This window comes from Rattus norvegicus, chromosome 9 (genome assembly GCF_036323735.1).
Source record: "Rattus norvegicus strain BN/NHsdMcwi chromosome 9, GRCr8, whole genome shotgun sequence".
Lineage (NCBI taxonomy): Eukaryota > Metazoa > Chordata > Mammalia > Rodentia > Muridae > Rattus > Rattus norvegicus.
This window is the reverse complement of record NC_086027.1, coordinates 46,640,042-46,658,858: the sequence shown is the minus strand read 5'-3', so window position 1 is coordinate 46,658,858 and position 18,817 is coordinate 46,640,042. Positions and strand designations below refer to the sequence as shown.

The following is an 18,817-nucleotide window of genomic DNA, read 5'->3' as shown; positions in this document are numbered from 1 at the left end:
TGTCCCGGCGTCGGAGGCGCGGCCGGGCCCCGCCCACGCACCAATGCGGCTGCGCACCGTGGCCACCCCGTCTCCCCTGTGACTGCCGTCACTGCCTCCGTGAAGCTCCTGCCGCCATCTTAACTCCTGGCCGGCCCGGGTCCCTTTCCCTCCTCCTCCTGGGCCCCGCAGCGGTGACAGGGTGCGGTTGGCCGCTCCGGCCCGTCAGGTCGGTGAAGCCCGTGGGATTCTGAGGGCGTGTCGAGGAGTCGGAGCTCACGGAGTCCTCGGGAAACACGCGAACGGGCGGGCCGCCCAGGTGTTGGCACGGAGGGGGCGGGCCCCTGCGCTCCGCCCCGCCCCTCAGAGGCCAGCGCCGGGGCCCGCGGCCCTTGCCCGTTTCCAGTATGGCCGCCTGCCGTGCCTGACCCGCGGCCTCTCCGTTCCGGCTCTTCGTAGGCGATGCCGATGCCGAGGCTGTGACTGACACTCTCGCTCCCACGCACGCACCGACCCGGACCCACGCCGGGAGCCCGAGCCCTGGGCCCACAACCGCTCTCTCCTCCGGCACCGCGCCCACAGCCCGGACCACGGCTCCCGCGCCGCTGCCGTCACCTCGCGGAGAAGGGTCGCGCCGGACCTCGAGCTTGGCGGCCCCCGGCCGGCCAGGATGGGGAAGCGGGCGGGAGGAGGAGCAGCCGCCGCCGCCGCCTCCGCGTCCTCCGGGGCCCGGCTGGAGCCCGCGGCCGGCCGCGGCGGGGGTCCTCGGAGCGCGGCCGCCGGCCTCCTGGGAGCGCTGCACCTGGTGATGACCCTCGTGGTGGCCGCGGCGCGGGCCGAGAAGGAAGGTGGGTGGCCGGCGGCAGGCAGAGGGCGGCGGGTGGCGGGCCACGGGCGGGAGAGGGAGGCCCGCGGCGGGCGCCGGCGCGAAGTTGCTGGGTCGAGCCCCGTCCCGAGCCGGCGACTCGCGGTTCGGCGAGCTGCCGCGTCGGCCGCGCGGCGCGGCTCTGTAGCTGCTCCGTGATTCCTTTCCTTTGCCGTTCCCCGGTCTTCCCCTCGTCTGCTGTCAGTGCCCATTTCAAAACTTCCCGAGCTCTCGTAGGTTCTTGCTACTTGGCCCGCTATGTGGTGTGGAGGCACCCGGTTTCTTGGTGGCTCCTGCTAGGTCGGTCGATCGCGGGACGCTTTTCTTGTTATCCCCTTTGTCGGGTTTTAATTTGTGCATGCGGACGGAGCTCACTTTAAAATGCGGTGGTTAAAAAAAAAAATAGCGAGACTGATGGGAAAGACTTAAATACACAGCTTATAAAATTTATATTTGCTGGAACATCTCTTTGAAGAGGCTCTTGTTTCTTTAGTATTCTTATTCAGTATCCCTTTGCGGCGTGGAGGATTGTTTGCTTGTTATTAGCCCTAAATAGAATTTCATTTGCCTCTAGTAAGCTACTGGAAGCCGATTTCCATTTCTGCATTAATAGCCTCACGTAATTTCGGTACCTTTTCTCTTTGGTGTGTGAGCCCTTAGAAACAAATGGCAGCTTGCATACCCTTCACCTATAAATTCATAATTGAAGCCTCACTCCTGTTTTAAAAACTCCCCTAATATTGTAAAGCTGTAAAACTGGTACTTTGACAAGGTCAGAAATTACTTTATAATCTTGAAGATCAAAACTGATTTGGGGGGTGGGGAGGGGGTGTCTCCGGACTACCTGTTTCTGTGCAGAGCCCAGGGGAGGAGGGAGGAGTGTGAGCAGTCACAGAGCCTTCATGAATTAATTCACAGCGAATGCTGCTTTTTTTTTTTAAGATTGAGAAAACTAGTTAGATTATCTTTCATTACACACCAGAGGAATTCTACAAGGAAATATAATTTCTTTCCTTATAATTTTGAAGTTGTTTTCCTGTATGGTTATAAGATCCCTGTTACTGTCTGGCAACTGCAGAGGTAAACCAGATTAGCCTTAAAGTGTAACTATTTGTCACTCTATTATTTATCTTTCTTAGAAACATTACATTCCCTCATTGAACTCTATAAACAGCCTCAGTCTGGTTAACAGCAAGCAGGGATTTGGCAAAGGCAAGATTATTTTAAGCATGAAAAATGTTGCTTTAAGATGGTCAGGCCTCAGATTGCCATAATTCTTCTTATTATTTATGATCGTCTGTTAGTTTAGTGTTGGTATGGGTGACTGTGGTAGCCAACATTTGGACATGTGTGTTGAGTGAACCTTCTATAGTTTGATAATTGAGTGGGCATGTCTTCTTGTGCTTCGCTGTGACCCAGAGGGGGACTTGCTTTGCTTTGCTGTTGATTGCCTTGTGTGGTGCAGGCGCACAGTAGGTGCCTCGCCTTTTCCAATCATCATTTTATACACTAACTTTGGGGGCACAGTTAAGTAAATTTGTTTGAGGATATTAGTCTGAAATATATTTGCATAATTTACAAGTGCCCATGCACCTCTCTAATATTCGTAAATAATGTGGAAGGGCCAAGCCTGTAGAGTAGCGGCCAAGGTGTTAAGTATGAAAGGAAGTGATTGAGTCAGCCACTGGGCCTGGCCGAATCAGACATCCTTCGTGGCAGTGCTGTATCTGGGGGAACCATTTGTACGGATGGAATAGTTATTTAAGATATTAGGAGTAATTATATTAATATATATCATATGTCTTAGGCTCTCATAAATAGGTCTGGTTCTAATCAAATGTTCCAAAAAAAAAAAAATCTCTCAATAAATGTTCTACTCTCTAAACATGCTTTTAGATCAAATTCCAGTCCTGTTTTTATTTTGAATAAGTAGGGGAAATGGAATTGATTTTCGCCCAGGATTGTGACACAATGTCTTTGGCCTCTGCTGTGGCAAATAGAACATTCGCCCCAGTGCTGTTGAGTTTTTGGTTTTTGTTTCTTTTCTTTTGTTTTTGTTTTTATTTTCAGAAAGTTTGGTCAGACTTATGAAGAAACCTACGTTTAGTTTATCTCTTTACTCCCTGAGGATCTTCTGTGTCAAGTGATATAGTTTGACGTTTCCAAGAAGGGATCTGCCAGCAAATCTAGTGGTGGTTCTCTGTGTATTTTGTATATTTGTATATTTTTTTTCCTGCACTGCAGTAGAATTTCCTAGAAAATCAAGACAGAGTCAAAGTCACTGTCTCAAAGGAGAGCTGCAGGCAATGCTGGATTGCCTAATGCAGCTCCGAGTGTTTGACCCAGATGGTCATTTTCCTGACAACATGAGCCATTCCTTGTCTTAACATCCTTGTCTGTCTTCGGACTCTATCTTTACACACATCTTACCTGACCTGTGAAGTGTGTTATGTTATCGCTGGTCCAGAGGAAAGGGAGCTTTGACAACGTTTGACTACTTTAATGTCTGTAGAAACTCTGAGATAGTTGCCAGACTTAAAGTCACCATAATTACTATAGATAACCTGGCTAGTGTAAGAGTGTTCTTGAGAGTAACATTTACATACTGAAAGCAGAGAGTCTCTTTCTGTCTGTCTCTCTGTGATAAAAGACGTTATTAAAATACGCACACAGTGAAGATACATATATCTTATATGACTTTTGATGGAATCTTGGCTATAAGTCAGTCATTATGGCAAGCAAGTCTTTTTTTTTTTTTAAGTTTTATTTTTCGTGTTTGAATGTTTTGCCTGCCTGTAAGCATGTGTGCTGTATGAATGCCCTGTGCTCCACAGAAGAAGGGGTCAGATCCCTCAGAGCTGGAGTTACAGATGATTGTGAGATGTCTGATATGGGTCTTTAGACCTGAATCTGGGTCCTCTGCAAGAGCAGAAAGTATTAACTGCAAAGTCACCCGCCCACCATCCCGAGCCCAGCTGATAAGTTTTTAAAACATCATATGCATTCATTTCATTGTGAAGTGGAGTTTGGAAGGTGTGGTGCCTTTTGACTCACTCTAAACTAACTATTTACATATCTAGTAAATAAAACTTGGGGCTGATTTTTGGACTGTTTCATTCAGTGACAGTTTGAGTCTGAAGGCTGTGTGTGTTTTCATTAATTGGTAGTTAAAGGCAAGGACTAGTCTGTAGTGTTATTAAGACTTACTTATTTATTTATTTTCTGCTCATGTGTGATGCTTTCATGCACAAATTTTATTTTCAACTGCATTTGTGTCATACAGAATATGGTATTCTCTATATAAAGCATTAGAACCAAATGCTTAGGACTTATGGCTGGAGGAAGGGAGGTAAAAACCTGTTAGTTGTCTGTCTTAGGCTCATAGAATTGATTAGAGAGATGCACTTTCTAATGTAAAGTTATGTTTTAAGGAGAGTGAGGTGTTTCGTCCTTTGGGTAGAATGTCTACATTTTAATTTAGAGCCTTTTAAATAGGGTGATACAGTATGAACACTATAAATGGGCTTGTTTTGCTTTTTCTAAAAGCTGTTTAGTAGTTAGAAACATTGGAGTCCTGTAGTTGGAAGACGTATGCCCTTTGTTTTCTATAAGCATCTTCTTCCTCTTTCCAATATTTCTCTCTGTGAATTCTTACCGTCAATCTGATAGGCACCTTTGAAGAGATGATCTTTGGAAGTAGTTGTAAAATCATCTCATTTGTTAGACTTTTGATAAAACATGTTCCTCTTAGTGGCACAGTAAATATGTCTTTTACTGGGTTCTCAGTACCTTAGAGGTGCTTTCCCTTGTGGTTTATTTCTTTTTGGTTTGCCGAACCAAGAGGTCTGAATTCTCCATTTTGTCTGTTGAGAGCAGCTTAGGCCTTATGTGAGGAGTGGACTTTGTACTTCTTGGTTGTCACTGTGTCCTAGCCAGCTGTCACTGCTCTGCATGTGCCAGTTGGATGGTGTCTGTCTGCATCTGTGTGTCTGGCCAGCAGCATACACTGAGGTCTGGGCAGGATTAGCTTACACCACCTCCCATTTTCAGTTGGTATTAGTGCCACGTTATTCCTCGGCCATGTTAAACTCAGTCTTGAACCTCTACTTGGTGGTGCCAGTGCCTTTGACCCCTCCTTTGGTCAGCTCTTCCTACGACTTCCATGGTCCAGTTCAGGGTGCCCAGTACACACCTCCTGCCTCCCAACTTTTGCTGTTCAGGTGCAGTCCTGCTTCCTTCGAGCATATGGAGTCCATTCATCATTCCTCTTATATCAGCGGTCAGTTAAGTGACTCCACTCCTTCACCTGGACTAGACTTTCTGTGAGGCATTTGCAACGTGAACATAGTTCTGAATGAAGATTTGCTTGAAATGATCCCACCTTCCACTTTTGTTTTTTAACCGATGACCTGGAGCTTAAATAGGTAAAAATCCTCAGGTGTAGTTGCCCTTAGGTAATGTTGCAGTAGGATATTGGGTAACACTGAGGTGGTGTTCTTTTCCCACGTGTTGCTGCGTTTATGACTAGAACGAGTAGCTATACCTATCTCAGCCTTTGCTCCTGGGGCTGAATGTGTATGCTCTTGTGGACCCACATTAGGTTTCCAACACCCACATGGGAGGCTCACGGCTGCCGGTAACTCCTCCCCTGGGAGCTCTGATGCTCCCCTGCATTCATGCACAGCACCCCACACATATGCACATTGAACACATAATTAAATGAATAATAGACCATCGTTGCCTTGACTCTAGTACTTTTAAGATTTTCAGATCCTCAAACTAGTGAGACTGGCACAGTACTCAGGTAATAGCTGGTAAATGACAAAGCCAGGATTCCCTGCAAACCACTGCTTCCTGAGCCAAACTATAAAGTTCCGGTGAGCATTCACGCATGTGGGTGCCATGTTAAGTTCTCACCAGAGAAGGAGCAAGCACGTCAGTGCATCAGCTACTTGACTTTGGTATTGTACTTTCTAAGACTGGGTTTCCCTGACTGCTCTGGAACTAGCTCTGTAGACTGGCCTTGAACTGGAGTAGATGGATTGCTTCTGCCTGCTGAGGGCTGGGATTAAAGCTGTGTGCCACCACACCTAGCTAATTTCTTGAATCTCAGTAGTCAGAGTCTGTCAGCTTGGAAAACCTTCAAATGCTCATAGCCCATTCCGTATCATCAGGATTCTTAAAAAGAAACTTTCTTATTAGTGGCTAGTCCAGGGCATTGAATATTTGCTATTGGTAGCTACTGACTGTTGTATTTGATGATTTAGAAGCCTGTTTTTGTGGCTTGAGTTAAGCAATATTGTATTCTGCAAATTCTCCTTGGCTCTTTTTTTTTTTGTGACAAGTTGGTCTAGACCTAGGCATTATTCTTGGAAGTTAGTCCTAGATTAAAAAGCACTAAAGAGAATCCAGAGGCTGGGTGTAGAATTTGCTATGTTGTTCATTGTTTGCGTTTGAGGCAGAGTCCTAACTGTGCTGCCCAGACTGGCCTCCAACTCCTTATTCTCTGGCTTCAGCCCCCTGAGTGCTGGGAGTGCTGGCAGCCACCACCATGCCCAGAATCTCCTTTAGACGTCACTTTGAACCCCAGGGTTTCAGAAGAAGCTTGCTTTTAGTGCTTTGGTTTTTCTTACAAAAACATTTGAGAAGCTTCCCTTTGCTTTATTCAGTTTGATACAATACATGGGGCAAAGGTCTGAAAAATGTCTAAGAGGACCCTTGACACTTTCTGTCATGATAAGAGTGTAAAACCTGCATTGTTTGTATGTCTTTTTAACTGTGATGAAATCCCACAACATGTACCATATTAATCGTTTTAGTGTGCAGTACCTACAGTGAGTATATTCACATCTGTGCATTAGCTCCCCAGAACTCTTTCATCAAGCATTATTGGAACCCCTTTACCTATGGACAACTCCCATTTCTCTCCACTGCTCCCCCACCGGCAGGCCATGGTGTCTGAATTTGATGAGAGTTGCCTAATACATAAGTGGCCTGCTCAGCATTGTCTTTTTGACTTGTTTTATTTAATTTGGCATAGTGTCTGTAAAGCTTCTGTTGCAGCATGTGTTGGAATTTCCATTTTCTCCCTGTGTGGGCCAGGCTGGCCTCAGACTTAGGCACCTCCTTTCTGAGGCTCTATGATGCTAGGCCCCTAGGTAGGCAGTCATAATTTCTCCATTTTTTTCCTCAGTACTAGGGATTGAGCCCAGAGCCATGGTGATGCTAGGAAAGTGCCCTGTCTCTCAGCTGTACCCTTGGTTCTTTTTAACTTTTATTTTGACTGGGTCGGGGTCTCCCTAGGGTTACCTAGGTCGATCTTGAGTGTACTAGGTAGCTTAGCGAAGCCTTGAACTTGGAACCTTACTGTCTCAGCATCCCAGATGGAGTAGGTAAGATTAGGCATATGCTATCATGTGTGGACTTTTTTTTTTTTTTTTTTTTTAAGAGACAGGATCTTTATAACCCAGGCCAGAGTTGAACTCAGCAGTCTTCTTGCCTCAACTTCCTGAGTTCAGGGATTATATTTGTCTTCAGTCATGTTCAGCCTGGTTTCTTTATTACTCACTTTTTAATGTACAGAATAATGGGGTTCATTTATGACATTTTCATATACAGATGTCATAGTACCTTGTTACTATTTGTTCCTGCACAGCCCTCCATCTCCCTCCTTCCCCTCTGCTTATGTCATATGGGGGAATTTCAGTACCATGTATTGTTGATGCCAATATTGTAGAGAACACACAGTAGATGGAGGGAATACACAGTAGATGTAGAGAGTACACAGTAGATGTAGAGGACACACAGTAGATGTAGAAAGTACACAGTAGATGTAGAGGATACATAGTAGATGTAGAGGACACATAGTAGATGTAGAGAACATACAGTAGATGTAGAGGATACACAGTAGATGTAGAGAGTACACAGTAGATGTAGAGGATACACAGTAGATATAGAGGATACGCAGTAGATGTAGAGGATACACAGTAGATGTAGAGAGTACACAGTAGATGTAGAGGATACACAGTAGATGTAGAGGACACGCAGTAGATGTAGAGGACACATAGTAGATGTAGAGAACATACAGTAGATGTAGAGGATACACAGTAGATGTAGAGAGTACACAGTAGATGTAGAGGATACACAGTAGATGTAGAGGATACGCAGTAGATGTAGAGGATACACAGTAGATGTAGAGAACATACAGTAGATGTAGAGGATACACAGTAGATATAGAGGATACGCAGTAGATGTAGAGGATACACAGTAGATGTAGAGAGTACACAGTAGATGTAGAGGATACACAGTAGATGTAGAGGACATGCAGTAGATGTAGAGGACACATAGTAGATGTAGAGAACATACAGTAGATGTAGAGGATACACAGTAGATATAGAGGATACGCAGTAGATGTAGAGAGTACACAGTAGATGTAGAGGATACACAGTAGATGTAGAGGACACGCAGTAGATGTAGAGGACACATAGTAGATGTAGAGAACATACAGTAGATGTAGAGGATACACAGTAGATATAGAGGATACGCAGAAGATGTAGAGGATACACAGTAGATGTAGAGGATACACAGTAGATGTAGAGAGTACACAGTAGATGTAGAGGATACACAGTAGATGTAGAGAGTACACAGTAGATGTAGAGGATACACAGTAGATGTAGAGAGTACACAGTAGATGTAGAGGATACACAGTAGATGTAGAGGACATGCAGTAGATGTAGAGGACACATAGTAGATGTAGAGAACATACAGTAGATGTAGAGGATACACAGTAGATATAGAGGATACGCAGTAGATGTAGAGGATACACAGTAGATGTAGAGAGTACACAGTAGATGTAGAGGATACATAGTAGATGTAGAGGACACGCAGTAGATGTAGAGGGCACATAGTAGATGTAGAGAACATACAGTAGATGTAGAGGATACACAGTAGATATAGAGGATACGCAGAAGATGTAGAGGATACACAGTAGATGTAGAGGATACACAGTAGATGTAGAGAGTACACAGTAGATGTAGAGGATACACAGTAGATGTAGAGGACACGCAGTAGATGTAGAGGACACATAGTAGATGTAGAGAACACACAGTAGATGTAGAGGATACACAGTAGATATAGAGGATACGCAGTAGATGTAGAGGATACACAGTAGATGTAGAGAGTACACAGTAGATGTAGAGGATACACAGTAGATGTAGAGAGTACACAGTAGATGTAGAGGATACACAGTAGATGTAGAGGACACGCAGTAGATGTAGAGGACACATAGTAGATGTAGAGAACATACAGTAGATGTAGAGGATACACAGTAGATATAGAGGATACGCAGTAGATGTAGAGGATACACAGTAGATGTAGAGGATACACAGTAGATGTAGAGGATACACAGTAGATGTAGAGAGTACACAGTAGATGTAGAGGATACACAGTAGATGTAGAGGACACGCAGTAGATGTAGAGGACACGCAGTAGATGTAGAGGACACATAGTAGATGTAGAGAACATACAGTAGATGTAGAGAGTACACAGTAGATGTAGAGAGTACACAGTATTTGCCTTTTCTACCCTCACTATTACCCTCCAGTCTGGTTTTTTATATATGTGCAGGTATGTTCATGTGTGTGTGTGTGTAGAAATGTGTATGTGTGCATGTAGAAGTTAGATGATAACTTCAGCTGTTATCCTTAAGTCCCTCACCTTGGTTTTTGGTTTTTTGTTTGTTTGTTTGTTTGAGACAGGATCTCACTATATAGCTCTGACTGTCCTGGAACTCGCTATGTAGACCAGGCTGGTCTCAAGCTCACAGAGTTCTGCCTGCTTTTGGCTGCTGAGTGCTGGGAGTGTGCACTAGTCTGCCCTCTTCCCCACCTTGTGTTTTGAGACTTCTCACAAGTCGCATGGTCCTGCGTCTTGCTGAGTAGACACGACCTGTCCTCATTGTTTGGAATGGGGATTGCAAGCATGCACTGCCCAGCTGTGTGCTCAGGGTTAGTTAGCAGTCACATCCAGGCCCTTGTGCTCCTCTTTCCAGACACCAAGCTGCCTGTGGTTTCTTAACCTTCAAAGGCAGAGTTGCACTCCATTATATGGATAGACTCCTGTTTCATCTGCCTGTTCATCCACGGGCACTTGGACTGCCTCTGCCTTTTGGTTCTGTGAATCATGCCATGAGTGTAGGTGCAGATAGCTCTTCAAGAGCTTCCTGTCGGTTCTTTGAGTGTCTACTCAAAACAGGTAGTAGCCACGCTATTTTACAAAGATACCAAGGTACTAATTTTAGCACACCGGTGGTAACTCATTCATTCATTCATTCATCCATCCATCCACCCATCCATTCATTCATTCACTTATTCAATTTTGAATAGTGACCATCCTAGAGAGTGTGTGATAATAGGCTATTGTGTCTTTTATTTTCACATCTCTGGGTATTAGAGCTGTTGGTCATCTTTTTATGTGTCTGTTATCCATTTATACATATTCTCTAGAGAGACATCTAGTTAAGGCATTTGCCTAGGCCTTGATCAGGGGTTTTTGTTGTTGTGTTATAGTTTTGTACATATTATAGGTATTAACTTTCTCTCTGACAAATGATTTGCAAATATGGTCTCTCATTCTACATATCACCTTTTCATATGCTATGTTCCCTTTGATGAGTAAACTTTTTGAGCTGGACATGGTGTTGTACACCAGCTAGGCAGGAAGATTACCACAAGTCAAGGCCAGCCTCATCTACATAGTAAGTTTAAGTTCTGGGCCAACCAGGGCTACACAGTGAAACATTGTCTAGCTGTCTCAAAAAAAACAAACCACCACAACCTCCCCACCCCCAACAACAAGAACAAAAACAAAAATGGGGAGAGTGAAAGTGAGAAAGAGAAGAGAAGGAAATGTGCTGGGGCTGGGGAGGGGAGGGGGGCTGCTGGCTATGTGTGCCCTGTGCTTGCACATGCTTGAGGGTCAGAGGGCATCTGATCCCCTGGAGCCACAGTTCCAGTTGGGAGCCACCTGATGTGGGAGCAAAGAACAAACCTGGGTCCTTTCTGAGAGTAGAAAGTCCTCTTAACTGCTGAGTTATCTCCACAGCCCTGGCAGATATGTTTCTAAAAACTAAACTTTCTACATAGCTATAATGCTACATTTGTATCAGAGAATGTACTAGCTAAAAACTGCATTTGCAGTAACGTTTGGGAGAGGCTGACGGGGTTCTCTTGTTGAATGGTGATGATAAAGGAAGCGATAGGTTTCTAGAGGGAGAGAGTTAGTGGCTTTGCCTATGGCACCTGCATTTCTAGAGAGCTTAGAGATGCAGGTGGTCATTCCAAAATTGGTAGAGTGGGGTGCTTTCAAGCAGCACTCAGGTAAAGCTGGGCCACTTGTTAAACCGCCGCTGGGGACCCAGGCTCCTCTGAAGTGCTGCTTTCTGGTCAGCAGGTGGAGTAGCGGTCAGCACCCAGCAGGCCAGGGCATGCTCTTGATGCAGAGTTGCCTTCTGGGGGTAGAATAGTGGTCATGGTTATGTTCTAGACGCAGGGAGCTGCTTTATCTGAGTAGTCATGGTTGGCACTGCCAGCAGGGAGCAGTGGCATGTTCTAGATGCAGGGAGTTACTTTTTGTTTAGTGGCTTTGGTTACTGCTCAGGGGCTTTACCTGGGCTGTTGTGTGGGCCTATGAGAAGGTTATTGAGAATCGTGCCAGAGAGGGAGATGTAAGAGAAGATTCAGGCTGGGAATCCAGTTCGGTTTTATTGGACTCTTACAGATTCTCATAAATAGAACATCTGAATATTGTCAATTCCTTCCTGACTGCATCTGGATGCATTTATGGTTACAGAGTATCATGGGCTTCTTGAGGTTAGAGCATGTTATCACTAGTCCTAGCCATTTAAAGGGGTTCACCACACCCAGGCATGGTGGTGCATGTCTGTAGTCCTAGCACTAAGATGGCTGAGGAAGGAAGTTCATGTTGGAAGCCAGCCCGAGGTGACATAGGGATGGTTGGCCTCTGTGTGTGTAGACATGTGTGCATGTTTTGAGTTCTGCATTGATTGGCAGGTGTAGATTTTTGTTACACTAATACTTGTGATAGCGAGATTTTAGACAGGAAAGGTTTATCTTGGCTTACCCCATGGGGATTTGGTCCATGACCATTTAGACTCGTTGCTTTTAGGTTTGTGGCAAAGCATGGTGGGAGGCTGTGGCAGAACAGAGGTGTTCAGCACACGTCCAGGATATACAAAGAGCGTAGGTCCCAGCTCTTGTAGTTCTCTCCACTCCTGGTAGCACCACTTTGGAGACGCTGCCTCTGGGACCCGGACCTTTGCAGCCCACCTGAATCTGAGGTAACTGTGGGCGAAGCCACAAAACAGTGACCGCTTCGAAGTAACCCAGAATGTAGAGAGAGTGCTTATGAACTGGTGCCCTCTTTACACACTTGGTTTTCAGCATTTTTTGGGGGGGGGGGTTTGTTTTTTTTTTTGTTTTGTTTTTTGTTTTCAGAGCTGAGGACTGAACCCAGGGCCTTGCGCTTGCTAGGCAAGCGCTCTACCACTGAGCTAAATCCCCAACCCCAGGTTTTCAGCATTTTAGGGTCGTGTGTCAGCTGAACTTGCCTGTAAGTGAGGACTGCTGCTTCCTGCTCAGGCTTCCTGAGTCCTCTCTTGCTCTCAGGCGTGGCACTGTTTGCACTGCAGACCTCAGCATATTCAGTCCTCTCACAATGACAGCCTCTCTCTTGGCTTCATATTTGTTTAGAATATGGTTTAGAGTGTACCTGTGGTGTAAGGCCCAAGTGCTGCTGGAGGGACTCGTGACAATTTACTCAAGATTCTAGCTTTCACAGAAGAGGTGGTGTGATGTGTGTGAGCTCTCCCATGCTTACAGTGTGTAGATTGATTAAGGGAGTTAATCTCCTGCACCCCCACCTCCCAGACAGGGTCTCTCTGTGTATCCTGGCTGTCCTCGAACTCCTTCTGTACACCAGGCTGGCCTTGAACCCAGAGATCAGCCTGCCTCTGCCTCCCTAGTACTGGGATCAAAGGCATGCGCCACCATAGCCTGGCAGAGGGAGGGAGGCTTCCTTTCCTTTCCTTTCCTTTCCTTTCCTTTCCTTTCCTTTCCTTTCCTTTCCTTTCCTTCCCTTCCCTTTCCTTCCCTTTCCCTCCCTCCCTCCCTCCCTCCCTCCCTCCCTCCCTCCCTCCCTCCCTCCCTCCCTTCCTTCCTTCCTTCCTCCCTCCCTCTCTTTCTTTTCTTTCTTTCTTTCTTTCTTTCTTTCTTTCTTTCTTTCTTTCTTTCTTTCTTCTAAATTAAACATATTGATTGTACAACTGAAAAACAGATCAGGGGTTGGGGATTTAGCTCAGTGGTGCCTAGCAAGCACAAGGCCCTGGGTTCGGTCCCCAGCTCTGCAAAAAAGAAAAGGAAAACAAAACAAAACAAAACAGATCATCAAAATTTAATAAGTGGTGAAAAATTGGTTTGTTTCCTTTTCATGAGAACCCCACCCTATTGTACCTACCTCTTTCTTTTTAAAAAAGATTTGTTTTTATGTATCTGAGTGATGTACATGAATATATGTCTATGAGCTACTTGTGTGCCTGGTTCTCACAGCAGCTAGATGAGAGCATCAGATGCCCTGGAGCTGAAGTTACAGATGGTCACAAGCCATGGGTTCTAGAATTAGTCTTAGTCTCGCAGCCATCTCTCTAGTCCCTGTTTCCCACTTCAAAAGTGTATATTGCCAGATTGCCTATGAAGAAAACCATTGTTTCAACATACTGTATGAGGGCAGCCACTTCCACATACTGTTACCATTTTTTAAAAAAAAAATCATTAAGTCACATTGTGACGAAACAGTTACTGTAGTAAAGCTGAGCACTTTAAAACTTTTGCTGGCTATTTCTATTTTTATTTGAATTTTTTTTGTTGTTGTTATTTCCCCATTGACATTTGAAATTTTTTAGCTTAAATGAATGTTTAATTAAAGACAGTGTTTTTCCCAGCTTCTATTTGTTTTGGAATTATTTTTTATTTTTCTATAACTTTTATTCTGTCACATCTGCAACTCTTGTTTTTCTAGCTTTGTTGTTATTCCTCAAAAGCCACACAAAGCCCTATGTGTAACAATTGTCTGCGCACTAACATTTCATCTTCATGCTTCTGTTTGTGATGCAGACCATAAAGTGCACATATACATATATTAACTTGTGCTATAGGAAACTGGCGTTTTTATAGGTGCAGAGTGATTAAATAGCATAGCAATTCTCTCCCTAGTATCGATCTGTGGTTTTTTGTGTGAATTACTGCATTGCTTAGAATTTGAGAACAGTGTTAGATGTAAGTGGTAAAACAAAGCACCTTTCCTTACTCCAGTCACTAAGGTAGAGACACCTTAGATGTCTCACTTTCAAGTCTGATTGACGTATCAGATTAAAATGAGATGTTCTTGATACACTGTTCTGAAATACTTTAGTCTTAAGCATTATCAGGAGTAGAGGTTACATTTTGTCTGGTAAAATTGTTAGGGCATTTTAATAGTGGCTCGGGCTGTGTGCAAACAGCAAGCAGCATTCTCCCAGCTGAGCTCCCCCTAAGACTGTTTCCTCCAGAAAACCTGTCTTTTTTTCTTTCGGCTTTGAGACAAGTGTATGTGTCCAGAGGTGTGCCCCATACTTTGTCAGGTGTGCACCCAGGCTGGGCTGCTTGTGTGAGCAGCTGCCTCCTCTCCACCTTCACCTGCTTGATGCGAATCTCTGGATAGTGTGGCTTTTTAAAAAGTGCAACTTTTTAAAAAAGTGTTTTAAAATAGTTCAGACACTGCAGGGAGCTGTCTTTAGCATTAACAGCAACAACAGATGCCTGAAGAACAAACTCTAAGAACCAGGAAGGCTGAAACAATGGTTTTCTTGAAGGACATAACAGACTCAGTGAAAGACACTTGTGCATGGTAGGAAACACAGCTTAAGATCAGTTCTCTCTTATTTAACCTGATAAAACTTAAAAATATAAACAGAACTTTTTCAGCATTGGGAAGGTTGATGAAGTTTACATAGAAAACGAATGTGGAAACGCTGGGTGGGTGCTGGGCACAAGCAGCCATTGGGACAAGCTGTTAAAACTCTCATGAGTGAGGGCCTAAGGGATCCATTAGTGGGTACAGTCGAGTAGAGTAATAGGCCAAAGTCTGGGTGGGACGTGTAAGATGACTGGCAGTTGGACAGAGGGCACCCATGTGATCACCTCTAAATAAATACCTTTGAACCCATTATTGCCTTCCAATAGAAGCTTTAGTAGGCTGCTGTCACAGCTATCGTAGCTTAAAACAACACAAATTATTCTCTTACACTTTTTTTCCTTTTCTTTTCTTTTCTTTTTTTTTTTTTTCCCCCGGAGCTGGGGACTGAACCCAGGCCTTGTGCTTGCTAGGCAAGCGCTCTACCACTGAGCTAAATCCCCAACCCCTTTCTTACACTTTTTAAGGGTGGAAGTCTTACTGCAAGGTGTTAGTTGGCTGTCTGACTTCCGTGGTTTAGTCTGTGCCTTAGAGTCTTCTGACTTGTAGAGGCTTCTCATACTCCTTGGCTCATCTCGCACACACACACACACACACACACACACACACACACACACACACACGCACATACATGTAAGCATATGCACACCCACACATACACACAGAATTTTTGTGTGTTTTTTTAAGTTTTATTGTTTTGTTTTGTTTTTTCAAGACAGGGTTTCTCTGTGTAGTCCTGGCTGTCCTGGAACTCACCTCTGTAGACCAAGCTGTCCTCAAACTCCTAGAGCAGCCTGTCTCTGCCTTCCAAATGCTGGGACTAAAGATGTGTGCCACCACTACCATCACTGACACCACTGCTATCACTGCCTGGCCTTCATGACTCCTTTTAAACATGAGTCCCTCTTCATCCTGCCTGGTATCTTGTTTCTGTTTTTTTCTCTTGAGTTATCTGTGGAATCCTTACCCCTTTTCAGACAGAGGAAGTTTGACTTGATGACAGTTTTTAACTTTTGTTGTGTATTTGGAGATTTTTTTTTCTTTTCTTTCTACTTATTTATTTTATGCACGAGTACACTGTATCTGTCTTCAGACACACCAGAAAAGCCCATCAGATCCCATTTCAGATGGGTGTGAGCCACCATGTGGTTGCTGGGATTTCGAACTCAGGACCTCTGGAAGAGCAGTCAGTGCTCTTCACCACTGAGCCATCTCTCCAGTCTCGATTTTTTTTCCCAGTGAGGGGTGGTTAATATGAATTGCCAGCCTTGCTTGGTCATCAATATTATCCTTTAAATATATTGTTGGCATTGTTTGACTAACATTTGTTTAGGAGTTTTGCATCTTCTGTCCCCAGGGTCACTACTGTTCCATTCTCTTGTGACAGGTTTTTTTTTTTTTTTTTTGTGGTTCTTTTTTTCGGAGCTGGGGACCGAACCCAGGGCCTTGTGCTTCCTAGGTAAGCGCTCTACCACTGAGCTAAATCCCCAGCCCCATCTTGTGACAGTTTTGACACAGAGTCAGACTGGCCTCATAGTCCATGTTGACAGTTGTTTTTCTTTATCATTTGCTTTGGAACAGTTTGTGCAGAATTGGTACCAGTGAAGTGTTCTAGGCCTGGGATTTTCTTCTGTGGAGGTTTTAAGGTACAATGTAAAGTTTTAGAGCATAGGACTGTTTTTTTCCTGCCTTGGATAAGCTTTGGTGACTGAACCTTTAAAAGAATTTGGGTCATTTAAGTTGTCAAATTTATCAACAAAATTATTCCTAGTAATACCTTGTCTTTTTACTATTTACAAGGCCTCTCTCGCTCTTGGTGTTTATGATTTATTCTCTTGATGAGTTTCGTGGCCATAGCGGCCCTTGAGACCCCAATGGACCTTCTCAGTGCTAGGCTTTTTTCTGACGCACTTTCATTGTTTATTTTGCTTCTTTAGGGTATAATTTGCTGTTTGTGTTGTATGGTTTTTTTTTTGTTGTTGTTGTTGTTTTTTTTAAAGGTGAAAACTGATTTTCAACCTTTAGGTACTCATTGAAGATTTTCTTGGATCTGTAGGTTAATAGTTTTTATTAACTTTAACACAAATTTTATTCCTTTGGATGCGCTTCCTGTCTTGCCCCTCTCTATTCCATTGTAGAAGCTCTGAATAGCCATGTGGTACACAGGATAAAGCTGACCTCCAGCTTACCTGTGGATCAGGCTTTGTGGTGAGCTTCGCACTGACCGTGCTGGCTCACCTGCTCGCTTGCCCGCCTGCTCGCCGACCTGCCTGCCTGCCTGCCTGCTGGCCCACCAGCCTTTCTTTCCCCGGGTCTAATCTACCATTGCATCCGCTACACTGTCCACTTCACTGCAGCCTTCATCTCTAGAAATACTGTTTTATCTTCCTTTTTTGTATTTTATTTCTCTTTTCTCTACTTCTTTTTTGCAGTGCCAGGGCTCAACCCAGGACCTGGAACACATTAGCAAGCACTGTACCACAGAGCTACAATCCCGGCCTCATTTTTTCTACTTAAAAAATTAGGTTTTTGGTACAGAAGACTGAGTCCAGGGTCTTGCATGTGCTTTTTTAACTTTCCGACTTGAGATGGTGTTTCAGTGAGTTCCCAACTGACCTTGAACTTACTCAGCTGTGGCAGGACTTGAGCTTGCTGTCTTCCTGCCTCAGCCTCTAGAGAAGCTGTCGCTGCAGGCTTGAGCCACAGCAGAGGCTGCCAGCTTCTTTCTGAGTATATAGAACACATGCACGGTTGCCATGCTGTGCTGCACACCTCGGTCAGCTCTGAATGAGCTATGGCTCACTGCTCTCACATGTTTTCCTGTGTGCTGAGGGCTGAGAGTGGGGAGTCTTGCATTGGTAGGTGGTTATGGTATCTTTTATTCTCCTGTATTTATTGTCATCTCCGAGGCTCACTGCCTCTGTCTGCTCACCTAGGCCTAGTTCTGGAAGCTTCTAGTCTCCGCACAATCTAATCTAGGCCTAGAATGGTTTCAGCCTCTGAGACTTACTGCTGAATAAGATCACCCTTTCTTGTTCTTTCTGAACTCTAGCTGGTTGGTTCAACCTCAGACTCCTCTCCCAGCTGACTGATTCATTCTGGCTTTTCCCTCTGCCTCTCCTGAATGGCTCGGCTTGGCCTCGAACCAACTTTGCCAATCTGTTATAATCTTCTGGCTCCTCAGTCTCTGGCTCCTTCTCCCTTTACCTGTGTCTAGCTTATTCTTTCTTTGCAGCCTGTCTCTGTACAACTGTCCCAGTAAAACTGCCTCCTTCCTCCCTTCTCTCCCTCTGCACTTCTCTCTTTAGAAGCTTCCTTTTCCTCTCTCTACTCATGAGAGTTGGCATATCCTATTCTGCCAAGTCTTTCTCTGATTCATCACTTTGTCTGCCACTCAATTAAACATCATTTTCAAACATGGTGCTTCCTTCTACAAACTAACTTTACCTTCATTGTCTGGGATTAAAGATGTGTGCTAAGGCTGAGCCACACCACAACTGGAAAGAAGGTTTTTTGTTTTTGTTTTTGTTTTTGTTTTTTGTAAATAATAAATCTCGGGGTTCACAGTGTAATCAGATACCTTGCAACAAGATGCTGGTATCTTTATTCCTGGTAAATGTTTTGAGCTTTGGCGGAAGTTGCAGGAAAGTGACATGGGAAAGTTTGCACTCCACTGAGGTCTTGCTTGTTCATTTCTGGTGATGCTGGCTTTGGATAAGCAGGCTCTGTCCCTTCGAGCTGCTTCTCCAATCCCCTGAGGTCTGCAGCAAGGTGACTCAGGTCTGAATTGTTCTCCAGAACTGAGGCACGACTTCTTGGTATACCCTCCAGTTTTCTGAGGGTTTAGTTTTTGTTTTCAGTTTCATGGACTGGAATAGGTGGTGTTCCTGGTCCTCATGAATGCCAGACAAGGTGTCACTAGTCCTTTTGATCAATTCTTTCCCCAAC

The 18,817-nt window shown here is 44.6% G+C and overlaps 1 protein-coding gene across 3 annotated transcripts in view; it reads left to right on the top strand.

The window, feature by feature from the left end:
• The first annotated feature begins 234 nt into the window (after positions 1 to 234).
• Tmem131 (transmembrane protein 131) overlaps positions 235 to 18,817 on the top strand; it is a 146,297-nt gene continuing 127,714 nt past the window's right edge. The window contains exon 1 of one of the 3 annotated variants that reach the window (XM_039084533.2): positions 235 to 827. In XM_039084533.2, the coding sequence (XP_038940461.1) occupies positions 650 to 827 (178 nt within the window). In that variant the 5' untranslated portion in view covers positions 235 to 649. The remainder of the gene's footprint in view (positions 828 to 18,817) is intronic. The other 2 variants (XM_006244855.5, NM_001427652.1) reach the window with 2 other exon arrangements.